This window comes from Bubalus bubalis, chromosome 5 (genome assembly GCF_019923935.1).
Source record: "Bubalus bubalis isolate 160015118507 breed Murrah chromosome 5, NDDB_SH_1, whole genome shotgun sequence".
Taxonomy (NCBI): Eukaryota; Metazoa; Chordata; class Mammalia; order Artiodactyla; family Bovidae; genus Bubalus; species Bubalus bubalis.
Window position 1 is genome coordinate 97,796,934 of NC_059161.1, and position 25,062 is coordinate 97,821,995.

The 25,062-nt window shown below is 48.5% G+C and overlaps 1 protein-coding gene across 9 annotated transcripts in view; it reads left to right on the forward strand.

Moving 5' to 3' along the window:
* The window catches only part of TENM4 (teneurin transmembrane protein 4), a 1,425,092-nt gene that overhangs the window by 1,301,487 nt on the left and 98,543 nt on the right, over nucleotides 1–25,062 (forward strand). For all 9 annotated transcript variants that reach the window (XM_044944048.2, XM_045165964.1, XM_045165965.1 and 6 more), the window contains 2 exons: nucleotides 8,283–8,429; nucleotides 20,695–20,911. In XM_044944048.2, the coding sequence (XP_044799983.2) occupies nucleotides 8,283–8,429; nucleotides 20,695–20,911 (364 nt within the window). The remainder of the gene's footprint in view (nucleotides 1–8,282; nucleotides 8,430–20,694; nucleotides 20,912–25,062) is intronic.

The window sequence follows — 25,062 nt, forward strand, 5'->3', positions numbered from 1 at the left end:
ATGTCACCCTGCCCATCCCTGTGGCCCCTGGTCCATCAGAATTAAGTTGCTGGGAACCAGGGCGGGTGGTCTGAGACAGGAAGCAACAGAGACCCTGGAGCCACCTAAGAAATCTTAAGAACTCCATTCCCACTAGATACTGTACCAGGCTCTGGAGAAATGAGGGGAAAACAGACCTCTGACCTCAGGGAGTAAATGGTCGGTTTGTTTGGGTTTTTTTTTTCCCCCCTCTTCAGAGAAGGCCTGACTTAGTTAAGTTTTATCTTTGCAGAGTGTTCCCTACGGGCAAAGTAATTTTTGCCATTTACATTAAGTTGATGGTACCTAATTTTGCAAAAAGGCCTCACTGCTCTAAGAAGGGAAGAAGGCAATGGCAACCCATTCCAGTACTCTTGCTTGGAAAATCCCATGGACGGAGGAGCCTGGTAGGCTGCAGTCCATGGGGTCGCTAAGAGTCGGCACAACTGAGCAGCTTCACTTTCATGCATTGGAGAAGGAAATGGCAACCCACTCCAGTGTTCTTGCCTGGAGAATCCCAGGGACGGGGGAGCCTGGTGAGCTACCGTCTATGGGGTCACACGGAGTCGGATACGACTGAAGTGACTGAAGTGACTTAGCAGCAGCAGCAGCAGCAGCTCTAAGAAGAAGTCTGAATGATCAGATACGTGTGCTCCAGAAAGGCTCCAAGCTCCCAGGGGAGAAATACCATGCCATCTTCATCTTTTTATCCTTAAGCCCTCACACAGCACTGGGTACCAAATATATGCTCAGTGCTTAAGGACACATACTCTGGGGTCAGACTGCCCGAGTTTGAATCTAAACTCCAACACTTAATGAATTCAATGACCGACCTCCCTCCCTTCCCTTCAAGAGTCCTTATAAAATGAGCATGATAACAGAACTTGCCTCATAGGGTTGGCATGAGGATTGAATAAAGTAATGAATGTAAAGTGTTCAGCACGTGGGCAGGAATGGTGCTCAGTAAATGTTAGCTGTGCTGTTTTAACATCATACTCTTAGCCTTGCCCTTAATTTGGAGAAGGACTTCATTAGCCAGGCTAATTTTTGAAACTGTAAAGAAAAGGACTAAATTGGCTTTTAATAAGAGATAGCAACTGCTGTTTAAAAATTCATGGAAAGGATTTTAGGGCAACCTAAATGACTGAATGCTTTTCAACTGGGATATCTCTGCCAAACACAGCAAAGGTGATTGTGGGACCCACCCAGTGGACGCCTGGTGTTGAGAAGCAAGGTTCCCTGAACTTTACATACTGGCCTTCAACCAAGAATAAAATTATTGCAGCAAGAAAGAGTCACACCTCTGAGCCTGTTTAAAATAGGCATTTCACACATGATCATCATCAGGGGAATCCTCAAGATGGATTAAGTTTAATAATGTCACCATCTATTTGGTGAATGTTTTTCCTACTATGTGAAGTTTTTCCACATCCATGAGTCTTAAGTGAGTCCTGTGAATTTTTTTTAAGGGAACAGATAGAATTATACTCATTTGATTGGAAAAGGAATTTAAAGTTGAAGAAGTTGAGTGTCCCAGCCTGGATCACACTTGTAGTAAGTAGCAGAACCAGGATTTTTTATTTCCTGGCCTAATCCATATTTCCAGTATTCTTTCTTCTGTCATAGTCATGAAGAATGTCCCATTAATTTCCAATGTTCTTCCTCCAAACCACATCTTCCAAGCTGACACCTTCACCAGGAAGTAACCCACATTCTCTCTCAAGCCACCTGTTCTGATCTGTAGTTCAGAAAATATTCACCAAACCTTGAGGTAGATTAGGTCAATGAATCATAAGTCACTTTAAAAGACAAATGTTTCTTGTCAAAACTCTAGTTCTCCACCAAGCACCCCATTGGACTGGCTCTCTGGTATAATGGGTGCTAGTAATTCCCAAAAAAGAATTCAGAGGCTGATATATGTAAACCTGGGACTTTTCAGAGTAGAGTATTTTGCAGTTCAGAGACAAGCCAGCTTTTGTTCTTTCTGTCCACTTGCCTTGGTAGACACTGAAGAAACAACAGCCACTCACCAAGTATATTGACCTCTTCCTAAGTATGAGGAAATGTGGAGCCACATGACAGAAGAGGCCCCAGCCTCCCAGAGAAATCACTAAAAATATATTGTCCCTAAAACACTAAAAATAGTTCCAACAAAACATGATGAGGATTGTGATAGAGGACATCCCACGGCCACTTAGCAATGAGAGCCCTCCCCAGCCTAGGCAGGGCCTCATAGACCAAAATTGTGGGCCATAACATACCATATGAGAGGCCACTGAAGGCTTTTAAAAGCAGGATACTGACTTGATGGGGCTTCCCAGGCCCCAAAGAATCTGCCTGCCAATGCAGGAGATGCAGGTTCTATCCCTGGGTTGGGAAGATCCCCTGGAAAAGGAAATGGCAACCCACTCCAGTGTTCTTGCTGCGAAAATTCCATGGACAGAGGAGCCTGGTGGGCTGCAGTCCATGAGGGTCACAAAAGAGTTGGACATAAGTGAGCGACTGAACAGCACGCAAATGACTTGATGACATTTGTGATTTGGAAGGATCGATCTGGCCATATTGTGGGAAAAGTTGAGAAGGAACATTTAGGGGCAAAGAGACCGATTAGGAGGCTGTTGCTGTCATCTAGGTAGGAGATGATGGTGCCCTTGTCTAGAGAGCTGCCTGTGGGGATGAAAACGTACGAGAAGACCAGAACGAGAAACATAAATGGGATAGGTATGTTGTATGGCTCCTCTACCACATAAATAAAAATGAAATACCTTCAAGGATTCTGAAAGTCTTCTAGCTTCAAAGGAGTCTTCTTTGTAGGCTTAAACAGGAGGTTGGAAATAAAGCAGTCCCTTGTCATTTAAAGGGCATTATTTCTTTTGAAAAGCCTAGCCCTTCTCTAAACCTTAAAATTATATTATTTTGAGCTCTGGAAAATGCCCAGTATGAATCCTTCCAGAGGGGATTGTTAACGCCACTTGGGCTCTCTGAATTATTGATGTGTTTCAGGGTTGTGGAATTAATGAGTTTTAGCAGCAGGTAAGGAAGGGCATGGAGAAGGCAATGGCACCCCACTCCAGTACTCTTGCCTGGAGAATCCCATGGACAGAGGAGCCTGGTAGGCTGCAGTCCATGGGGTCGCTAGGAGTCGGACACGACTAAGCGACTTCACTTTCACTTTTCACTTTCATGCATTGGAGAAGGAAATGGCAACCCACTCCAGTGTTCTTGCCTGGAGAATCCCAGGGACGGGGGAGCCTGGTGGGCTGCTGTCTCTGGCGTCGCACAGAGTCGGACACAACTGAAGCGACTTAGCAGCAAGGAAGGGCATATTGCTTTAAGAAAGTCAACAGATTCCCCCCGAGAGGAGGCCTCTTCATAATGGCTAATGGGAGGTGTGATGATCTCAGAAGCAAATTGTTGCATGAGAGCAAACCTCACTCAAGCCAAAGATATTCCAGGTGTCTCTGAAACCCTGAAACCAGCTGGACAGTGCAGACCCTTGGGATAGAGACTGGTCCATTTAAAGAAACTGACCGTGGAGAGAGTGTTCCTGTGGTTTTACATGTAGACCAGACCCTCCCTGAGAACACCAGGGCTGCCTCCTGGCAGTTTCAGAGCTGCACAGAACGTGTGCATCAGGCCCCGTGTTCTAAGCGGAGCTCACTAGAGCAGGGCTTCCCAAAGAGGGTTTTGTGGAATAGAATTTTCCACATGATTGTAAATGGTTTGGGTGGCAGCAAGGAGTTCTGAGGTCAAATTGGAAAATGTTCCAATAATCAAATATGCAGGTTTCTTTGTTGTAAGACTCCCCAGAGGCTTTAATGTGTTTAATGTGACTTTGTAGGATGAGAATATACGATATATTGTTTCCTAAACTTATTTAACTATAGAGGCTTGTTTTTGAGGAACTCATGGAACTGGTAGTTCAAAGAATTCACTTTGAGAAGCATTGTTTGCTATTATAAGACCCATTTTAAATTGTCCTGGAGCAAAAGTGAAAGTGTTAGTCGCTCAGTTGTGTCTGACTCTCTGCAACCCCGTGGACTGTAGCCCGCCAGGCTCTTCTGTCCATGGGGATTCTCCAAGCAAGAATACTGGAGTGGGTTGCCATGTCCTCCTCCAGGGGATCTTCCCCACCCAGGGATAGGGATTGAACCTGGGTCTCCTGCATTGCAGGCAGATTCTTTACCATCTGAGCCACCAGGGAAGCCCCATCCTGTCTTAAATTGTCTTGGAACAAAAGGTATAGATAAATAGAGCATAAAAATATTGAAGGCAGAGGCTATATCTCATCTGTGTATACCCCAGAATTAACACATGCCTGACATCCAGTAGGTGTTAAGTAAAGTTTGTTGAAATTAAGAACAGAATTATCCAATTTGAGGTTATTTTGACCTTCTCTATTGGGTGTTGGTACTGGAAGGGCCTAACAGAGGATCTCATCCTAACCTTCATTTCATATTGAGTTAACCAAAAAGTTCATTGGGGTTTTTCTGTAAGATGTTATGGAAAAACCCAAATAAACTTTTTGGCCACCCCAATAGATGAGGAAATTGAGGTCAAGAAAGGACAAATTACTTTGCCAAGATCCCACAAGTTAGGCAGGCAGAACCTAGGTCTCCTGCCTCATCCATTGATCCATTTCAGCTCAAATATATGGAGTACTGGCTCTGTGCAAGGTACTAGTTTAGGTCCAAAATTACCTTTATGGAGGTTACATTCTAATGGAGGGAGTAGACCTTAAATTATTGCAAAATGAATTATTTAAGTACGCTTGGGACAGTTGCCCTCAAGAAGGACAGAGCACTAGGGAAGTCAGGTGGGCCTGGGCTAGGCCTTGGGGGCCCTGAACCCATCTATCTTACTGCTTCCTGCTGAGCAGCATGTTGGCCCCATGACCACAGCATTGGGTTTGTCTCAGCTCTCTCTGGCAAGGTTTGTATTTATGAGGACCATAGCTTTTGACCCAAATGCTGAACAGTTTGGACTGACAAAGTGTTATTTTCAGATTCGTGAGTTTCGTAGTGAAGTTGGACCAATACAATGTTAAAACAAAGAAGTCCAATAATAATAATAGCAGCTATCATTTATTAAATGCCTACCTGTGTTATCCGCTATGCTAAATAATTGGTATACATTATCCCATTAACCTTCTTAACAGCTCTGTGAATTGGGTATTAGCTCCATTTTACAGATAACACAACTGAACTTGGAGAGTTAAATGATTTGCCAAACATCACATGGGATTCCCCAAGACTCTGCCTGCCAGTGCAGGAAACACGGGTTTAAACCCTGGATCAAGATGATCCCCTGGAGAAGGAAATGGCAGCCCACTCCAGTATCCTTGCCTGGGAAATCCCATGGACAGAGGAGCCTGGCGGGCTATAGTCCATGGGGTCGCAGAGTCAGACGTGACTTAGCAACAACAACAAAGTAAGATCGAGGCACTGGGATTTGAACTGTTCCGTCCCATTCCAAAGTCCACATTCTGTTATAAGATTTGGTTTTTATTAAAAATTTAGGATTCAGTGGTGTGAAACTGACACTGCCTTAGACAATCAGGATCTGAAAAATACAACCAAGCGTTACTTAGTTTTGGAAATAATACATGTAGAGTGCCTAGCACAGTGGCAAGCCATGGCAGAGCCTCAGCATAGGCAACTGTCATTGTCCTCACGGCCCTGAAGCATCTAAATCAGGGTTTGGCAGGCTACAGAACACAGACCAAATCTGGCTCATCCCGTCTTTATAAATAACGTTTTGTTGGAACACAGCCATGCCCATTGATTTACAAATTGTATGTGGCTCCTTTCAAGCTATAATGGCAGAATTTGGTAATGACAGAGCCAAAAAGACCATATGGCTCATGAGGCAAAATATTCAGTAGCTGGACCTTTACAAAATACTTTGCTGACTTTGATCTAGGTAATTGCCTCGGTTTTCTTTTTGCCTTTTTATGGCCCCTATCTGGGATTATGGATGCAACTCATGATATATATGATAGTCCCTCTACTCAAACTAGAGAGAAAGTCATGACATGTGGAAGACTCAGATATTGTGTTCAAGCTGTCTGTCAGGCTTTGTGCATCATGCATACTTTATTTAATCCTCCCAACAACCCCATTTTATAAGTAGACTGAGGCTCAAAGGAACTAAATACAGTGCTTGGGTCTTACAGCCACTGAGTGACAGAACCAGCCTTTGAAATGACACCCAAGCTTGTACTCTTATTCAAGAGAGATTCTTTGCGTCTTACACGAGGCTACACCTTGGAGCAAGAGAAGGCAGTCTACTGCTATCCTTAACAATTGGACCCTTGTTCCTCCAAGACTAATTTCAACATATGGGGCTTAATTTAAAGCAAGTCTCGGCTGGATGGACAAAACTTTAAATGGGACTCATTGGAGAAAGAGGGAGCCTGTAGGTGCTTAGATCAGGAGTGGCTGAGGTCAGCTTCTGAGACAGAGTGCCTGCACGTCACAGCACTGCTCCTGCGCTTCTCAGCTGCTGTCTTGATTTCTTCTGGGGTGACCATGCTGGTGTCGTCCTGCTTCCCCCAACAGGCTTCTTCCAGGCGGCGACCCCCATAGTCTACATTTGCTTCAGAGTTTCTGCGGGACTCCCTCCTGGGCTGGGAGCACACACTCAATAAATGTTTCTTCCTTTGAATGGAAAACACAGTGGCTAGATTGACCGGTGGCTGTGTTGAACATCTCAAATATAAATGAACATGTTCTTTTCTTCTACTTTGTAACACCAGTCAAGGATAAAAAGGCCTTGAAACACTACAGTTTTAGATTCTAGTTAATCTGCCATTTAGTGAGTGCCTACCTTGGCCTAGGCCTTGTACCAGACAGCCGTATCCATACTTGTTTCATTTAAGAGTAATGGGTGAGTTTTCAGTTATTTCATGATAGAAAATTCAGTTTACAGCTGTATTTGTAGCAGTTTGCTGCTCTTAATAATAAAACAAGCTTTATAGATGGCAGAGTGCTTTCACATCCATACCTTCCCCTGAGACTGAGCAGGCCCAGAAAGAAGCTATGGAAGGCATCCTGGTGAGGTGTTTTTTGATGGCCCCTCTAAGAAAGGAGTTGGCAAATTTGTTAAAAATGAGGACTTGATGAAAACCAAGCAGCATAATAGAAGCAGGAGTGAAGCATGTAACTTAACAGATTCTTGAGAGGGTGGTAAGCAAAAATCTGCAAGCTTACTGGAATAATAACTCCCACCTTATGATCTAGTCAAAGCAGAACTCAGGCAGAGTCTAAATATTGCCTGACCCTCCCTGATTAAATCATCCCAGCCCTCGCAGACAGATGGGCACTCCCGTGTTTGGTTCCCACCATATTTTATACATCTCCCTCAGGGCACTTAGCAGTGAAATATTTTACTCATACCAATCTGTGTCCTTTGATAGGCTGCATGCTCCTCAAGAATAAGAACTAGGCCTTGTTCATGTCTGTGCCGCCCGTGCTAGCCCAGAGAAGGTGCCTAATAACTGACAGGCGGCCAGACCGATGTCCAGATGAACACAATTAGGGGAGAGTGGCCTGCCCGAACCTGCACTGGCATTCGCAGACAGCCCTCGTTAGGCGCTCTCGTGGCAGTCATCCAGGCTGCTCTGAGTGGCTGAGGATCAGATGGGAAGAAAAAGACCCCAGGACTCTTCCTCAAGGCAAAGACAGTTGTTCAGGAGGAAATCGGACGAAACAAATGCAAAGCCTAAGGTCCCATGCAATGGACCTAGTCCCAAGGCCTGAGAAAAGTACAGCCCTTCAGAAGGAGACCCAGGTGTGCTGAGGGGACAAGAGGAGTAAACGTAGGGATGATCATTCCTTTGTTTTAAACAAAACAGAGGCAGGAACCACCGGCAAGCGTGAGCAAGGAGTGAAGAATCAGCCCCACAGCTCCACTGGCCAGATTTGGATAAGCCTACATCCGTGAACTCTGGCTCTAGAATCCTGATCACTTTGGAAAGGGAGGGTTTTGGGTACAGAAGGTGTGGGCTTCAGGCCTAGCCCCCCCACCTCCTGACAGTGCCGCATGCTAACCGTGTGGTCTGAGCAGGCCTTCCACCTCTGAGTCTCAGTAGCCTTAAATGTAAGGGGCAGTTCTAACGATAGGCACCCCCAGGTACCGAGGGCATCAGTGTGCTGACGAATGTGAAGGCCTTTTGTGAGCTGACAGGTTGAGTGTGAGTGTGTGTGAGCACAGTCTGTGCCCATGGTTGATCAGACCCTGATTCTGGCTGCTTTGCCTTGCAGAGGGTTGCCCTGGCCTGTGCAATGGCAACGGCAGATGTACCTTGGACCTGAACGGGTGGCATTGCGTCTGCCAGCTGGGCTGGAGAGGAGCTGGCTGTGACACGTCCATGGAAACCGCCTGTGGCGACAGCAAAGACAACGATGGAGGTAGGGCTCTGGCACCCAAGGGCCCCGTGAGTCTCCAGGGCAGTGGGAGATGCAGAGTGGAGGGTGGGCGTTACTGAGTGAATAGGCCACCAACCCACCAGCTGTCCAGTCTAGGGGGCCCTCAGGGTAGGCATAAAACAGCACCTGTCATCTAAGGAGTAAGCACGTATCACTCGTTGTTCCATTGGAATTAATTAAACTTAACTGATGCAAACAAAATCCATTGCCATCTGACAGCAAGTGCAGAGGAGAAGGCATATGAATGAAGGAATTTTCTCGTAATGCATTAATGGAGTGAGTTGCCTAGCAAAGTTATGAGATTTCCCCCACTGGAAGTGGGCAAGAAGAGGCCACCCCAATTCTGTAGCACGGAAAGTGCCAGAAAGGATGCTTCTCCAGGGGGAGGGTGGTTGAGTTACCTTTGGTCAAGGTCCCTTATCCTCTGGTTCTGGTGGTAATGCTCACCAAGAGTCCTGGGGGCCACCTTTGCCCCCACACCTTCTGTCCCTGTGGGTTGGTAGTAGAATTCATCTTTGCTGTTGGTTTTTGTTTTTTTTCGAGTGCTGGGCAGTCAGAACCCTGAGGAAGGGAGGCCTTCTCTTGTGGAGCATGTATTAGCTGAGAACGAATAGGTCAAGGTTCTAATCCCAATTCTGTCTTTGGCCCTCTGTGTGTCACTAAGCAAGCTGCTCGAGTCAGTGGGCCTCACACTCCCTACTTACAAAATGAGGCCCTCGGATCATAAGTGCCCTTCCAGTCTTTATCTTAGTCCTAGGATTAGCCTTTGCCTATCTGTTGTGTGAAACCTGGATAAATACAACCACAATGTACTTTCATTTCCTACTTGGAAAATGGGATGATTCTTCATGCCTCTACCAATCTCAGGGGGTTATTAGGATAAAAAGATATACAGGGGGGAAAAAAAAGATCGGAACATTTAGCCCTTCCTTTCGAATGATGGCCTAACAGTTGACCTCATCAAAAAGATATGTTTATGCAGCTGCCATGTTTATGCCAAGGGACTTTCTGGTATAAAACTGCACAGAATAGAGAATCCAAGGCCAGAAACTTAGCATCCTAACCTTGGGGAAGCTTCTACTTAGTGCAGTTCAACAATCTCAGAGCAGCAGGAGGACTGAAAGGCCAGTGTGTGCTGCCGTGATTATTCTGGTTCATTTGCCTTAAGCTGGCTCCAGCAGCTCTGGGCTGTTTCAGACCACTGGTCTTTGTCCGAGCCCCCAGATTTCAGGCCTTACATCTGCTGCCTGAATCCAGGAGGAGGCCAAGCCCGATGCACCCAGTCCTCAGCCCCGTGGAGTAATTTTCCACAAGGACCCCATGGGGCTGCGCCACGGTAGGCAGGCAGAGACAGCAGGTCCATGCTGTCCTCCTGAGACCTCACAGGACTGAAATGTCCCTTAACCCGAAACATGCAAAGCTCATTAATTCTGCTGCTGCATAAATATCCAGAGTTCCCTGTTTGGGGGCCAGGCATGGGGATGAATAAGTCCTGTCCCCACACTCCAGGAACTCAAATGAGGGCGAGAGACCAAAGTGAAGTGCTAGTGGGTGGTGAGACGGGCTGGTGCAGAGTTCCATATTGACTGTTGTGGGGGTATGAAAACGCTCATCAAGAAGGCCATGCTTCAGTAGGCAGGCTTTATTGGAAAGGAGAGAGCTTTTCATTTGGAGAAAACATCACAGGCAGAGCAAGGGCACCACGTAGCCCTGCCTTCCGGGAAGATAAAGGACAATCATGTTTGCTTTTCATAGGAAGGAGATGTCAACCTGATTATCTCCCTAACTGCCCTCTTCACTTTGCCTGTGTAGACACAATTCCATGACCAGCAATGACATTCGTGTAGTTAGGAAAGAAAGCGAGAGGAGCCATACCATGAAGTCATTCCCTTTTCTGGAATCCAGGGTCTTGGCCAAAGCCTTCAGAGGGCTGTTGAATATCCAGGCAGCAAAAGAATTGGGTGTCCTTGAGAAATGCCAGGAGAAGGTATACCTCCCCAAAATGCACATCCCAGAATAGGTCATAAAGCAAGGTCCATTTACTCCCTCACATGAAGCACAGTGCCCACGTGCCCTCTGTTCACCGTCCTGCAGAGCTAGCCTCCCAGGGCCTGGACTGCCCAGGGTTAACAGGGCGGGTGGGTACACAGGAGCCCAGAGCCCCACAGCCCTGGAAGAGCGTCTCATCATTGGAAACGGGGCTGAGCCAGACCCCAGGGGAACAGAGCCTTCTCCAGCTGTCGTGGAGGCGAACCAGCAGGAAGTGGAAAAGAACAGTCAACAAATCACCAAGTGCAGGAGAATATACCTCTTCAATCTGCAGAGCATGTTTGGACTGGAGTGAACTTTTACATACTTTCTAGCGAAGCCACACACGAGTGCTAAAACCTGAGGTCCGTCACTCAGCAAACATTAACTGAACGTCTCCTCTGCATCGGGCCCTCTCCTGGGTTCTGAGACTTCAGAGACAAGTAAGACACAGTCCCTACCCTTGTGACGTTCACAGTCTGGAGAGAGAGAAACAACACCCGTCACAGATGCAGCAGAATCATGGCAGTGATAAAGGAGCATCCCTCATGCAGCTGATGTTATCAAATGCCTGGTACCCTCCTGGGAACTGTGATGTCCCATGGCTTCCAGTCCAGCCAGGAAGACATCCATGGATCATCCTGGTTGGGAAGACAACTGGCTGGGGGGAGCACACTGTTGAGGGAGCTTGGCCTTGGGTTCTGAACTGCGAAATGAGGCAGCAGCCCACCTCAGGACCCTCTCAGCTTGGTGGGCTCTCTACCCATTGGAGGAGCCAACAGGAAGGGGAAGGGGTCCGCCCCGCTTTGAAGGATGGCACAGATGAAGCAACTGCAGGAGTTAGGCTGTCCCCAAGTGCTGAAGGGGGCAAGACTGTCCTCACTGGCCCCTCTGGGTCTTAGCCAAACAGGGTCAATCTTAGTGGAGGGAGAAACAGGGCAGGCTTTACCCAGCAACGTGGGGTGAGCCAGAGTAAGCACTTGGCTGTCTGAGGTTCGGTCAGGCACACATTTGTTGGGCTCCTGCTATCTCCCAGGTCGCACGCTCCTTTCTCAGAGGATATAAAGACCAGCGAATATGGCCCAGCCTACTCTCCCTTGGGAAGCTCACAGTTATTTGTAAGAAATCGTTATTCACACAAACCAAATCTAATGGAGGCAGAATGAAATGAGCACCTGTATTTCAGTCATGATGTGGGGCACAGTAGGATCCCAGATAAATAAGCCAGAAAGTGAAAATGATGTCACTCACTCACGTCCGACTATGCAACCCTATGTACTGTAGCCCACCAGGCTCCTCCGTCCATGGGATTTTCCAGGCAAGAATACTGGAGTGGGCTGCCACTTCTTTCTCCAGGGGATCTTCCCAAACCAGGGATCGAACTCGGGTCTCCCACATAGCGGGCAGACACTTCACCATCTGAGCCATCAGGAATCCCTCAATAAGCCATGGTGGAGGGAAAAAAATGTTAGAGTCTCGCTTAGTGAATGCTGTTGGCTGATGTGACTCCAGGGCTTGGAGAAGGAATTCGCAGTGGTTAATGTGAGTAACAGGACTGGAGGAGGCAGAGAACACCAACTTGAGCTCCCTCCTACTGCCCTGCCCGTTACAGACAGGGAAGCTGGGGCCCAGAGTGGAGATGTGATGTCATACACATCAGAGTCACACAGAAAGTCATTAACACAGCTGGACTCGGACTCAAGACCTTTGAGCCTTTCTGTGTGATCTCGTGGACCACTGCCCCCTGATGTTTCATCTTCCTCCCAGACGTGTAGTGTGAGCACTTAGTCCAGTCTAAGGGGCTACAGCAGTGCCCCAGAGAGGACCAGAGGATGACGGCGACAGCTCATATAAGCAGTCGTGCGCCCACCCAACAGCACTGGGAGGCGTCTGGTACTCCGATCCCCTCACTGTGTCCTTATGATGAGGAAGCTAGGGCTTAGCAAAGGGAAGCATGTGGCTCAGGTCACATAGCTGGCAGGTGGCAGAAACTGTATAGTCCCTGGGGTCTGGCCACACAAGAGCTTTTCAGCATGCCTGGACCTCAGACTCACGATTCCATCATAAACCTAGCCATGGCCCTGCAAGTCATCTGAAAACTCCTGGCTTCTCTTCTTTCCCAATTTGCTAGGCTTAACACAATTCTTTACAAATGAAACTTGAACTTCAGGCTTCATTAAGAAAGCTGTTGCAGTGTTTTTTAACTGAGACCCCAAAAAACGTGTTTCACAGCACGGCTGAGTCGAGTTTAGCTTTATTGGTTTGTTTCTGTTTTCACTTATGGTTGTCTAGATTTTAAAGCAGAGAACAGATCCTGAATGTGAGTTAGTGACTCCCAATCTCTTAATCCACTGTCAGGGCTGCCCAGTCAAGCTAACCTGCCTCCAGATTTCACTCCAAGCCCAGGTTGGTGAGGGGCAACAGCAGGGCAGGCTGGCGAGCAGAGACCCTGACTCACCATGAAAGGCAGTCCCTCCTTGTGGTACGTTTGACAAAGAAGATGTGCCCTATGCTTCTGTGCCCTTCAGAAAGCCCCTTGTGATGTTCTGTCCCATGCACCTTCTCACATGTTCTCACTGACCGTCTGAGGGGGCATTTGTGCCCATTTCAGAGATGGAAAAACTGTGGCCCAAAGACGCTTGTTGTTGTTGCTCAGTCACTAAGTTGTGTCCGACTCCTTGACTCCATGGACTGTAGCAAGCCAGGCTCCTCTGTCCTCTGCTACCTTCTGGAGTTTACCAAAGATGCTAAGTGACTATAAAATAAGAATAATAAGGCCTACCTTGCAGGGTTACTGTGAGGACTACAGAGGGTGTATTTAAAGTGCCTGAGAAGCAACATACCACAGCGATTAGAAGCAGGATCTGTACCCAGACTGTCTGGATTCAAATCCTGGCTCCCCAATCTGCTGGCTGTATGACCTTGAGTGAGTTATTCAACTTCTCTGAGCCTCAGTTCGTCACCTGCAAATGTCATCTCTCTTTGTCTTGCTCCTTTCCACCTGTAATCACAGAAGTGTGATGTTTATTATGAAATAAATACATATTCATATATAAATCACTTTTAAAAATTAGAATTATATTCTCTATAAAATTTTACAGTCTGCTGTTTGGACTTATGATTAGACTGTATTTTTCCATATCGTAATGTATCTTGATCTTTTTCATCTTTTAGTTAAAATTTGTATTCCAAACTGTTACATGCTTACTGCTAGAAGGAAAAAAAAAAATCAAAATATACACAAAGGAAAACAGTAGCCATCATTTAGAGAGCATCTCTAAGGGCCAGGGGCTGGGCTGGACACTCTGTGTCCATAAACTCCAGCCCCTCGCAATGCACTTGAAAGGCAGACGCTTATAGGCTGGGAAGCTGAGGCTCACTGAGCTGATCAGGCTTTCCCAAAGTCTCACCATGAATCAGTGGGAAAGCTAGGATCCGAATGGAAGCCGTGCTTAAAAAGAAGCCAAAGAAAGGAAACATTCACGGGAATTTAAGCACCCATACCCCTTGTGATAAAGGATCTTTAAGCAGCTTCAGAGTGTGTTCATCTCTTTAGACTCTGTTGGCCCCGTAAAACAATCACGGATTGCAATTCAGAGCATTGATAGATGCAACCTGGAAGGACAAATTTCAGGAAAACTGAGAACAAAGCTCTCTGTCCTCCCTTCTCCTCCTCATCTCCCACCATTGGCACATAAAGCCATAGAGTTTGGCCACACTTCAGACTATCTCTAAACCATGTTTCTTGTGATAAGAGACAAGAGAGAAATTGACCTTTAAAAATCCTGCGTTCTGAGGAGCAGATAAAGATTTTGCAAGCCTTTTCACCAAAGGCACAGAATTTATTACAGCAGATGACAAAAACTTCTCCCAGATGTGTACAGACGGGGAGGCACATTCCACCCTCCACCCCCCGGGGCCTCCCCAGATGCTGCTTACAGCCTGCTATAAAACACGTCTCAGGCCAGACTGCAGGCAGCCGCAAGATGAGGTCGGCGGGTGGGCTGCTGAGCCCGGGGAGGAGTTAAGCCTGCAGAGAGAGCTGGCTGGACTGGTTAGACCCTGTCCACAGGCCCATCGGGCTAAGGGACCATGCAGCCAACTCTGATGAAAAGAGTTTGCTAGGCCATGCATTGCCCACACCGCCCCAGCTCTGCTCTCCTTTTGGCTTCTTCTTGACCATCCTTCTAGTCTCAGTTAAGCATTCCGTCTTCCAGGAAATATTCCAGCCCTCAGCCCATGTTAGGGTCCCTGCTTTGGGCTTCCACAGCGCCCCCACCCCTGCTTCCCTCTTCCCCTGCACACGGTTATCTCACTCTGGCTCGCCACACTTGGGAGTCCTTTGGAGGTGTGACGGTTTTCTTCCTGTCTGTCCAGTGCCTGGTGCAGGGCCTGCCAGCCATGGGACAGATGCTGAAGGGTCAGAGCAGACCTGTCCTGTGTGCCTGCTTTCTAAGGAGAGGAACAAGCTTTTCCTGGGGTGGGTGGTGAGGGGGAGGAGGGATGACTTCCATCATACCCCGTAGCCCTCAGGGGGCCCAGTCGAACTGATGGAGCTGTTTGACTTGGGATCCTCACGCATTCATTATTCATTTTTTCATTCATTCAACAAACATGCCGATGGGGCACAGGGCACTGTGCTATATGCATTTGGGATAAGAAACAAGTCACGTCTGCCCTCTGTGGACGGGGGAACAGAGCCAGGGGAGCAGGATGTCCAAGAAACGATGGAGAACGAGATGCAGACCGTGGAGTAGGGCCTGAATTGGGAGACAGAGAAGAGACCAGGGCCCCAGCTGCCACTGCACTAGTGGTATGATTTTTGGGTAAATCAGCTACCCTGACCCCAGTGTCCTCTTTGTAAAGATGAGAAGGCCAGCTCCGTCACCACCTTCTACAGAACCCTCAGCACCTGTCACTTTCTGTGAATGTTCCAGCAGGCGGCCACCAGGGGAGATGGGCCTGTGGCATAGAAAGGCCACGAAGTGACTGTTAGGCAGGTTAACCCCAGGGGCTGCCCTCTGCTCCCCGCCCCCACAACTGGTGGGGACTCGGACAGTGGAGAGGGACTTGGTTGCCTGAGGTCACAGCGCGCCCTGGCAGCTGTGAAGATCACAACACAAACGGGGAGCCATTGCTGGTCAGGACTCTGACTGATGGCACAACTCTTCACCCATTCCTGTGGGCAGCACCCCTCTCTGCAGAGGGTGATGGACACCAAGGCTTTTTTCATTGACGTTCTCATGGCTGGAGAGTGACAGGCTCAGGGAAGGAACCCTGTCTTCAGGCTTCTTAGCCTGGATTCTTTCTCTCCACTTGCCCCTCTCCAAGGTCAGGGACACCCATGGCAGGCTGGGCACTGAGGAGGAATGCAAGAGGAGATGGCATGGCCCTCATCCTCCAGGGGGTAGCACAGGACGTACATGGAAGTGTTAGCAGAGCCCGCTGCACACACCACGTGGCGTCTCGTCCCCACGTGGCATCTCATCACCATGGCACTTCATGTTTGAGGGTCAGGAGAACAAGAACTACTCTGGAATGTTCATTTAGTGCCCCAGAGATGTGGCCGCCTTTTTCTTTTTTTCCCAACCTACCCTTCCTTCCCTTTTTTTCTTGTCTGTCTTTTTAATCTCTATTCTGCCTTTTTTCTAGCTGTTTCCTTCTCCCTTCCCTGCACCCCTCTCTCCCACCAGAGGCCGCAGCTGGGTGCAGCATTGCTGAATGACCAGAGCCTGAACGGCCTCTGACCCTTCATCTGCCCTTCTTAACTTCCACCATATAAGGAGAGAGAGGAGGCCTTAGAACTATATGGGTAAAGGGAATTTCTGGAGGAAACGTGTAATTTCCCCCAAGTTGGAGTTTTAGGATTTAGGAGGGCTTTATGGAAAATTTGGAAGAAGTAGAGGAAAATCATCTCTATTTTCCTGATGGGTTTGGGAGTTTTGCTTTTGCTGCTATGATCACAAGGGTCTCTCTAGGAGAATAGGCGATGCAGGAAACATGGACATAAGTCAACCAATGTGTGTAACATACAATTAAGTGAGATAAGAAGAGCGTGGAAAATCTAAATGTCTTTAGCCAAAACCAGAGAACCTTGAAAACCATATATTGCTGTGTTTCTAACCTACCCCCAAATTAACTTTTCTGTCCCCACAATATACTTTTTCCTCTTACTATGACTTTTCTAAAATTTGTCATCCATGCCGAAGAAGCTGAAACCGTGCAAGAGTCTCGGTTACTGTGAGCAGCTATATACCGTGCTGCAGGCTGCCGTACGCTGCATTTGAAAATACAGAGAAGGGTTTGCTTGGAAGCCGGTCTCATAAACTGTGGCTCTGATGAGAATCTCGTGGGCCCTGCTCATTTTAAAACTATTGTTATGTATCTCCTTTAACTGTGATGGTCTCTATTAATGGGGTTTAGCCCACATTTACAACTCAGCAAATATTTGCCGATTGAATGATGAGGGAGCTTCCACATAGGGAGGTGTAGGCGGGCAGCATTCTTGGCCGGACATTAATCACTGTGTGCTGTGAAGCCTACAATAAGCAACTCCACAGCCCCAGAGTCTCTCATAAGAGCATGGTGTGTGATATGTCCCCATTTCAGAGAACCCCAATCTTCAAGTCCCCTGAGGTCTCTGCTTCCCTAACTCGTAGGTGTGTTGCTGTGGCTGTGTTTCTCTGCTTCAGTTCTCCAAGGCCAGACTATCTGCAGAAAGAGCTGCCCTGAAATGCGGATTTAGGGAGGGCAGCTCTGTTACTGGGATCCCTGTTCAAGGGAAGCACCCAGCCAGGGGCGAGCAGTACCTCATGTCTGTCAAGCCCTCACTCAGGTGCTGGTCTTCATGCTTAAATGTGCTACGTCCACGATCTCACCTAATCCTCCCAGCGTCCCTCTGAGCTAGGTTCATGTTACAGACAGGTGAACTAAAGCTCAGAGCCCTTACGGAGACTTTAAAATTTCTACCCGAATAGTCAACTAGATCATCACCAGGGCCCTCTCACCACAAGAAGCAGCAATTTTGTTTAAGATTCATTGCTGAATTTGTTTTTTTTAAAGGAAAGAAGTAAGGGGTATGGAAAAGCCCAGATTCCAGAGGCATGGAGGAAGCTGGAAGCTAAGGCAGGGGGTGGGGACCCTGAAATGAGTCAGCCCTGGTCTCTACGAGCTTGCTGTGTGGGGAGGGAGACAGAGAACATGAGAATTATAATACAGAGATGAGTGCAGTGGGGAGGTCACCAGGGCGCTGGAAGAGCACAGCAAGACTCATAAAGTCGGGTTTTCCACTTAAATAGTTCCTACATCCCTTCAGGGACAAAGAACCTTTTTCTGTTTCACAAAGAACTGAGTTCAGCTTCTTTACTGACCAACTGTGTGATCTTGACCAAGTTACCTTACCTCTTGGAACCTCTGGTTCCTTCTCATTGAAACTGAGGGCGATGGTGGTGACAGCTACTTCACAAAACTGGGAAGATTCACTGACATTTTTCTTGAAAACATTCCTTGTAAAGGATTTAGCACCATGCCTGGCCCTCAGTAGGGCACAGCTGTGATTATCATCATCGTCATTTAATACAAAAATTAATAATAGTCATTCCTGTCTAACCTTCCACCAGGACCAGAGGACAGGAAACCGTTCTTCCAAGGTGCCACGAAGCAGGGTGTTTATAAAGAGGTGAAAGGCTGGTTTCCAGGGACTGCTCCGGTGGTAAACAAGAGCAGGCAGAGCTAATAAAATTTCAAATTAGCCATGACTTTTCATGGCCCTTCAATTGTGCTGGCTGATTTAATGGTCAGCGTCCCTGCTCACTGGGATTGAATAATGGAGTATTTCTGCAGAGTTATGGATGCAGCAGCTGAATCTGTCATGCGAACATCAATAGCAGAATGCAAATAACCCTCAGCTCGGGCTGTAATTATGTGTTTAAGCAATGTCTGACAGGGGCAGCCCGAGAATGTGTGATGGGGCCAGCTGACTGCAGGAGAAGACAGGTGCTTGGCTCAGCAGTTAGCTGGTGGACCTGGGAGCTGGGCCAGGAGGCACGAGGCAGGACCCAGGACCCGGCCCGAGTGAGGGGAGGCCTTTCCGCCACATCTCTGGGTGGATCTGGCTGGTGGGCACACACAGGACAGTTGGCTCCCCTCTTTGGGGAGCCATGTTCCAGGGTCAGGAAGAGAAACTACCTCTTGTGCTGTGCTTAGTTGCTCAGTTGAGTCCAACTCTTTGCCATCCCGTGGACTGTAGTTCACAAGGCTCCTCTGTCCATGGGACTCTCCAGGCAAGAATACTGGAGTGGGCTGTTCCCTCCTCCAAGGGATCTTCCCAACCCAGGGATTGAACCCAGGTCTCCCACAGGGCAGGTGGATTCTTTACTGTCTGAGCTAACAGGAAAGCCCACCTCTTATTAAGCACTTATGATGTATCAGGTACTCTGCCAGATTTGAGGGACATATACTGTGTTTTTCACATAAATAAAAATTACATTAGTAACACTCTTATAAATCGCAGTAAGAGATGTGAGAAACTGAGGCCAGAGAGTTTAAGAACCTGACCAAGGCCACACAGTAGTAAGTCTCAGAGCCAGGATTTGACCTCTGGAGCCCATTCTCTGCACCACTGTGCTGCCCTCAAGGAGGGCAGAGCAGATGGACCTCAGACACCATGCCAAAGTTGGGAGAGAAGGACAAGGGATTCTTTTGTCCCAGCTTATTAAGGAAAAAAACTGGGTTTCAGGGAGGTCATGGAGCTTGCCTGAGGCCACTATACCCCGAGACTAGTAAAGAGGCTTAAGGGTGCATATTGTATGTGCAATAACCGTATGGCCAGCCTCTATATTGTAGACCCACAGAGACAAGTGAGGAAGTGTATCAGTGTTAAGAAGACGGAAGCTCAGAGAGGTTAAGTATGGGAGCTCTTTCAAAGCCATTCTTCCAGGCAGTTCTGGGGCTTGCACTTCAGTCTCTGAGCCTCAGGATCCTCCCACCATACCACACTATTTAACCAAATTGAATGAAGATAATGCTTTTCTGCCTTTTATGGACTTGATTCAAATGTCATTTAACTCATTCCATTGTCCCTCATTTATTTAACAGTCAGGTCTTAAACACCTGTGCTAAGGGCTGGGGCTACATCAGAGACAACCAGAGCAGGACCCACGCCCTCAAGGTGGTGGGGAAGTTTGCCCAGAATCGCTGAAAGCAGGAGACGCAGAATTCCAACCTACAGAAGAACACACGCGCTCAGGCTGTTCTCTGCCTACAGAGCGCACAGGCTGCCTACAATTGGCTTCTGGTCTATTTTAAGCCATTCTATTGGGTGTCCGTAAAAGCACTTTGGGATAATGAGACCAAAAATCTGTGGTCTGGTGGAATTTCTTTCTTTGCACTTCGAGAAGCTGGAAGCTGCAATATAATTTTCACTCCTAAAGAAATCCACCCATGTGGTAAAGAGAATTCTCTACTAATGACAACTTGGTCAGTGACATGAAACCATCCAGCAAACTCACAAAGCCCCTCTCACAGAAGGCAGAGGCGGCTCCCTACACACTTGCCTCGCAGCTGGGAGAGAGGCTGGAACTTGGCCACCCCTTCCTCACCCCCAAATGCCATCAGTCACCAGATCTTCCCATTTTTACCTCTCCGTTGTCTCTCCACACCACCGTCTTCCCTCATCCCCACTGTTCCTCCTCTAGTCTCAGGAACCGTTGTCACTCCTGATGCATGGAGCCCCTGGCTCAGCAATACGGTGACTTTCAAGTGAAGTCATCCCCTGCTTAGCACCTTTCAGTAACTCCTGTTGTCCAGAGGGTGAAATACAGACTCCCTAACCTGGCCCGGGAGGCCCAGCTGTCGGCTCCTGCAAAACTCGCAGCCTGATCTTGTGCTCTTCTCGCTTTCTGAGTCCAGCATCTGAAATTAGTGATCCAAACTGTCACCTCAGGGCCCCCATGCACAGCATTCCTTCTGTCTCTCTGAAAAGAAAAGAAATAACACACGTCACACTGCACACTGCTTGTCCATCTCTCCTACTAGACTAGTGGGGTGGGACCTGGAGCCCCTGAATCTCCTTGGTGCCCAGCAGCGGCCTCAGCTTGTATCAGGCACTTTTATACCGTCATTCAGTGAGTGGAAAGTAGAGAAGTGAATGAAGGCAGTGTGAACAAACGATGCGGATTGCACACAGCAATACAAACGCCCTGCTCTGTCACCCCTGCAGACGGCTTGGTGGACTGCATGGACCCCGACTGCTGCCTCCAGCCCCTCTGTCACGTCAACCCGCTGTGCCTGGGCTCCCCTGACCCTCTGGACATCATCCAGGAGACACAGGCCCCCGTGTCCCAGCAGAACTTGCATTCCTTCTACGACCGAATCAAGTTCCTCGTGGGCAGGGACAGCACGCACGTCATCCCCGGGGAGAACCCCTTTGATGGAGGGTGAGTCCAGCTCTGGCCGTGGCTCTCAGAAGAGGGAATGAGCCACCTCCAGGGCTCCATCTGTGTGGCTGGAGTGGGAGGAGGCTGGGAGGGGGACACAGTACTGAAGGCTCTGGGTGGACCATCAGGGGAGGCAGGGAAGCAGCCTCAGGTACCCGTGTTTAGAAAACTGCTCTCCAAGGCATCTGGAATTTTTACGAGCAGAGTTGTGTTGTCCTCGCTGGGTGATGGATGGAGAGAGTAAGAAATCAAAGGTCCAAGGGGAATCTTGGATCAATACCCACTTTGCAGTCTGCTCTTACTGATGCCACGGTCTCCAGATGAGCTGAAGGCTCTGACAGTCTTCTCCCTCAGAGCTGATGCCGGGAGACTTTAGTAGGCCGGGGGGTGGGGCTGCACCTGCTGGCACCCAGGCACATGCCCAGGCATTCTTTAACCAGTGTTCAGCGGTGTCTCGTGTACTGGACAGTTTGGTACCGAGGTCTGCACTGTGCCGGAATTGCAGACTTGAGTGGAGCACAGTCCCTGGCCACTGGTCACTCACAGTCCGCTAGGGAGACAAAAAGCTGTTCCAGCATGATAGGCCAGATATGTGCCCACAGGATACTCTGGAAGCATAGAGAAGGTGCTTCTGGGTGGGGGAAGGCTGAGACTTAAGAACTGAGTCTTAAAGATGACAAATAGCTCAGCCAGGGAGAGTTTTTCAGGGAGAGAGAACAGCTTCTGCAAAGACCCAGGGGCAGGAAAGAGTATGTGCAGACATGCTCAGTTGTGTCCAACTCTGCCCTATGGACTGTAGCCTGCCAGGCTCCTCTGTCCATGGGATTCTCCAGGCAAGAATACTAGAGTGGGTTGCCATGCCCTCCTCCAGGGGATCTTCCCAGCCCAGGAATCAAACCTGGGTCTCCTGCATTAGCAGGCAGATTCTTTACTGCTGACCCACCAGGGAAGCCCAGGAAAGGATACTGCTAAGTCACTTCAGTCGTGTCCGACTCTATGCGACCCCACAGATGGCAGCCCACCAGGCTCCCCCATCCCTGGGATTTTCCAGGCAAGAACACTGGAGTGGGTTGCCATTTCCTTCTCCAAGGAAAGGATACAGGAGCCAGCAAAAGGCAGCGCTCTGTGCTCTGCTCCCCAGATCAGGGTCTCTGACCTCGGGAAAGATATCTAAGCAGGAGGGAATTGTGATCATTTTTTTTGAATGTCTTCCAAGGTAGTGATGCCAGATACACACAGAGCTTTCTCAAAACGTCAGCCCAGTTCAGCTCAGCAGTCACAGACTGTGCCTTCTGTGTTCATGCCTTCTGTGCCAGAGTTCCTGCCCTAAGGGAACAGGGTAGGGGTAGGGAGAAGGGACAGGAAGAATGAATGACATTCCCCCAGTTCTATTTAAAGAGGGAAATCAGCACAGCTGGTCATCAGCTTCATCGTCAGCGGGGTCTGAGGAATGCTGGAGAGAGGACTCTCTTACTGACATGGCTGGCAAGAGCAAGGAGGAGTCTCACCTCAATAGATCACCCAGAATGTCTGTTTGTAGTTCAGAAGCAAACCTGAAACTCACACAGAAGTTAGGGCTGAGGATCTTGATTCAGGTGCCGTCAGCAAGCAAGTGGTAGATGAAACCATGAACACGAAGGTGTGTGATCCAGGAAAGTGTGGAAGGAGGGAGGAGCCGGGACCTAAGAAGGACTCCTGGGGAGTCACCTTGGGAAGTGGTATTACCATCCTTAGAGAGGAGCTGGGAATCCATGGAGGAGGCCCTCTCCTGGGACGTGATGGACCTGGGACTCCAAAGCCTAGACTGCCCCAGCCTTTCCACACAGGGAGCAATGACAAGATGGGAAGAGAGAAGTCAGGGGAGTGCCCTGAGCCCAATAATTGTGGCATCATACAAGTGTGTCAGAGCATTTGAACTTTAACTTTCTTAGAGGTGAAAGTATGTGAGAGTCCCCTTCAGCTCACCCTGAGAATACTGAGAGCCTCAGAGGTTAAGTGATCTTCCCCAATGCATAGGCCAGTAAAGTGGCAGAGCCAGGAGCAGAAGCAGAGTGAGAAGAAAGCTATTCATTTATCTTGGCCAGAAATTCTGCTTTTGTCTCCAGGTACAAAGCTTTCTGCTCTTTTTATTCAATTGTGTGATTTTGTATGTAAGCTTGTGGGCCTTCCCGTGGCGTGAGTTCTTTTAATCAACTGGAGGTAGGAATATTACTCCTACCAAGGGGGATATTATTTAATACTTGCTCAGCCCTTCTTTACTGGACTGTCACGGGATCTGATTAGGGCTCTGACTGGTTGGCTGCTGATGGCTCTTCTGATTAAGGGGTATCCGCACCATGCCATCCTGATCAGTGCCAGTGGGGACCACGTGCTCTGGTGCCTCACCAAGCCTGATGCTTACATTGTCACAGATCACATGGCACCTACCCAGGAATTTGGGTATAATTTCTAACAGTCTGACATGCCCTTAAGGAGCCTGTCCAGTGGGGAACTTGAGAAACCTATACTGGAAGAAATGGGCTGCTCAGCAGAGAGAAGAGAGCATGGGCTTTGGAGCAAGGCCGGCTTGTGTCTCAGATCCGGGCTCTGCCACTGCTGAATGCACATGGCTTTGGGCAAGGGCTTAATATAGTGAATATGTAAATGTCTGCCAACCCTCTACACTGAGTCTGCCACGACAGGACCACATCTTACTCACTTTCACATTTGGTAGCTGCTCAAGATAAATATGCATATATATTACCTTGAACAAGGAAAAGATGAAAGGAAACAAGGAGAAAAGGAGTGGGGAGGGATAGTGGGACGGAGAATAATTGGATGTATTGTCTGTTTTGTTTAATTTTCTACTGAGGATTCAAGAGTCCAGAGAGGTTCAATTATCTGCTGAAATCACATTACCAATTAGTAGCAGAAGCAGGAGTAGAAGTCAGCTCCCAGATCATTGTTTATGTATCTGTCACCTTCAGTTAAATAGCAGAGGCTTTGAAAGCAGAGACCATTCATCTCTCCAAACCTGTATGACTTAGGGCAGGGCCTGGAATAGAATATTTGCTCTAAAATGAATGGATCATGGAAGCTTCCAAATGTTACTGCAAACATTCCTTTTACCTAACGTTTGCCTAAATCATCATGCCCAGCTCCTCACTCATCTAGATTCGCGGGAAACAGCCCCTATGTTTCACTACTTTCACTAAGTATCGCCAGATTCTTATGTAAAACAAATCTAAGTGACTGGAAACCTACAAACACAAGGTACCCATGTGTGCTAAGTCACTTTAGTCGTGTCCAACTCTTTGCGACCCCCTGGACTGTAGCCCACCAGGCTCCTCTGTCCATGGGATTCTCCAGGCAAGAATACTGGAGTGGGCCACCATGCCCTCCTCCAGGGGATCTTCCCAACTCAGGGATCAAACCCAGGTCTCCTGCATTGCAGATTCTTTACCAGCTGAGCTACCAGGGAAGCTGTATGCTACACTGCACTCTGTACAGTCTGAACGGGAGCCCGTCTAAGAGGTTCCAAGAAGCAGGCTGTCACCCAGTGACCTAACGGCATTTCTGAGCCTGGCAAGGAGCCCCAGCTGTTTCCTGTGAGGTGCAGGAGCTTCACTCTGCAGTTTCACTGCTGTGTGACTGACTCTGGGAGATCCAAGTATGAGGCCTGCTGGGACTGTGGGATGGAGAGGGATTCAAAGCCAGGTCAGAACTGACAGGAACACCGTCCTGTGGGAGAAGCCAGCCAGCCAGCCCTCAGTACACGGGGCTCTCCCCGAACGCCTTTCCTCAAGGCCTGACCACAGCAGGGACGAGGAACCAGAGGGGCTGCAGTGCAGAGATGACACCAGGAGTTCCTGGGCGCTTCCTCATGCCTCTGAACAGTGCCCCAGCTGGTCCATAGGAGCAGGGGCAGCCTGTGGGGGCTGTTGGGAGGGCCCCGGCCAAACAGACTAGATGCTGAGCTGGACCGGGCTGGTCTCCTTGGAGGGAAGCACAGAGCCTGACTCAGAACTGAAGTGGAAGTGCTGCCAGATGGACTGGGAGTGAGGAAGGCCTATTGCCCCTGTCTTGCTCATCTGTATCCCCAGAGCCCAGCACAACGCCGGGCCCAGAGCAGGTGTTTCTTACAGGTTTTATGAGTATGGTAGCTCAGACTG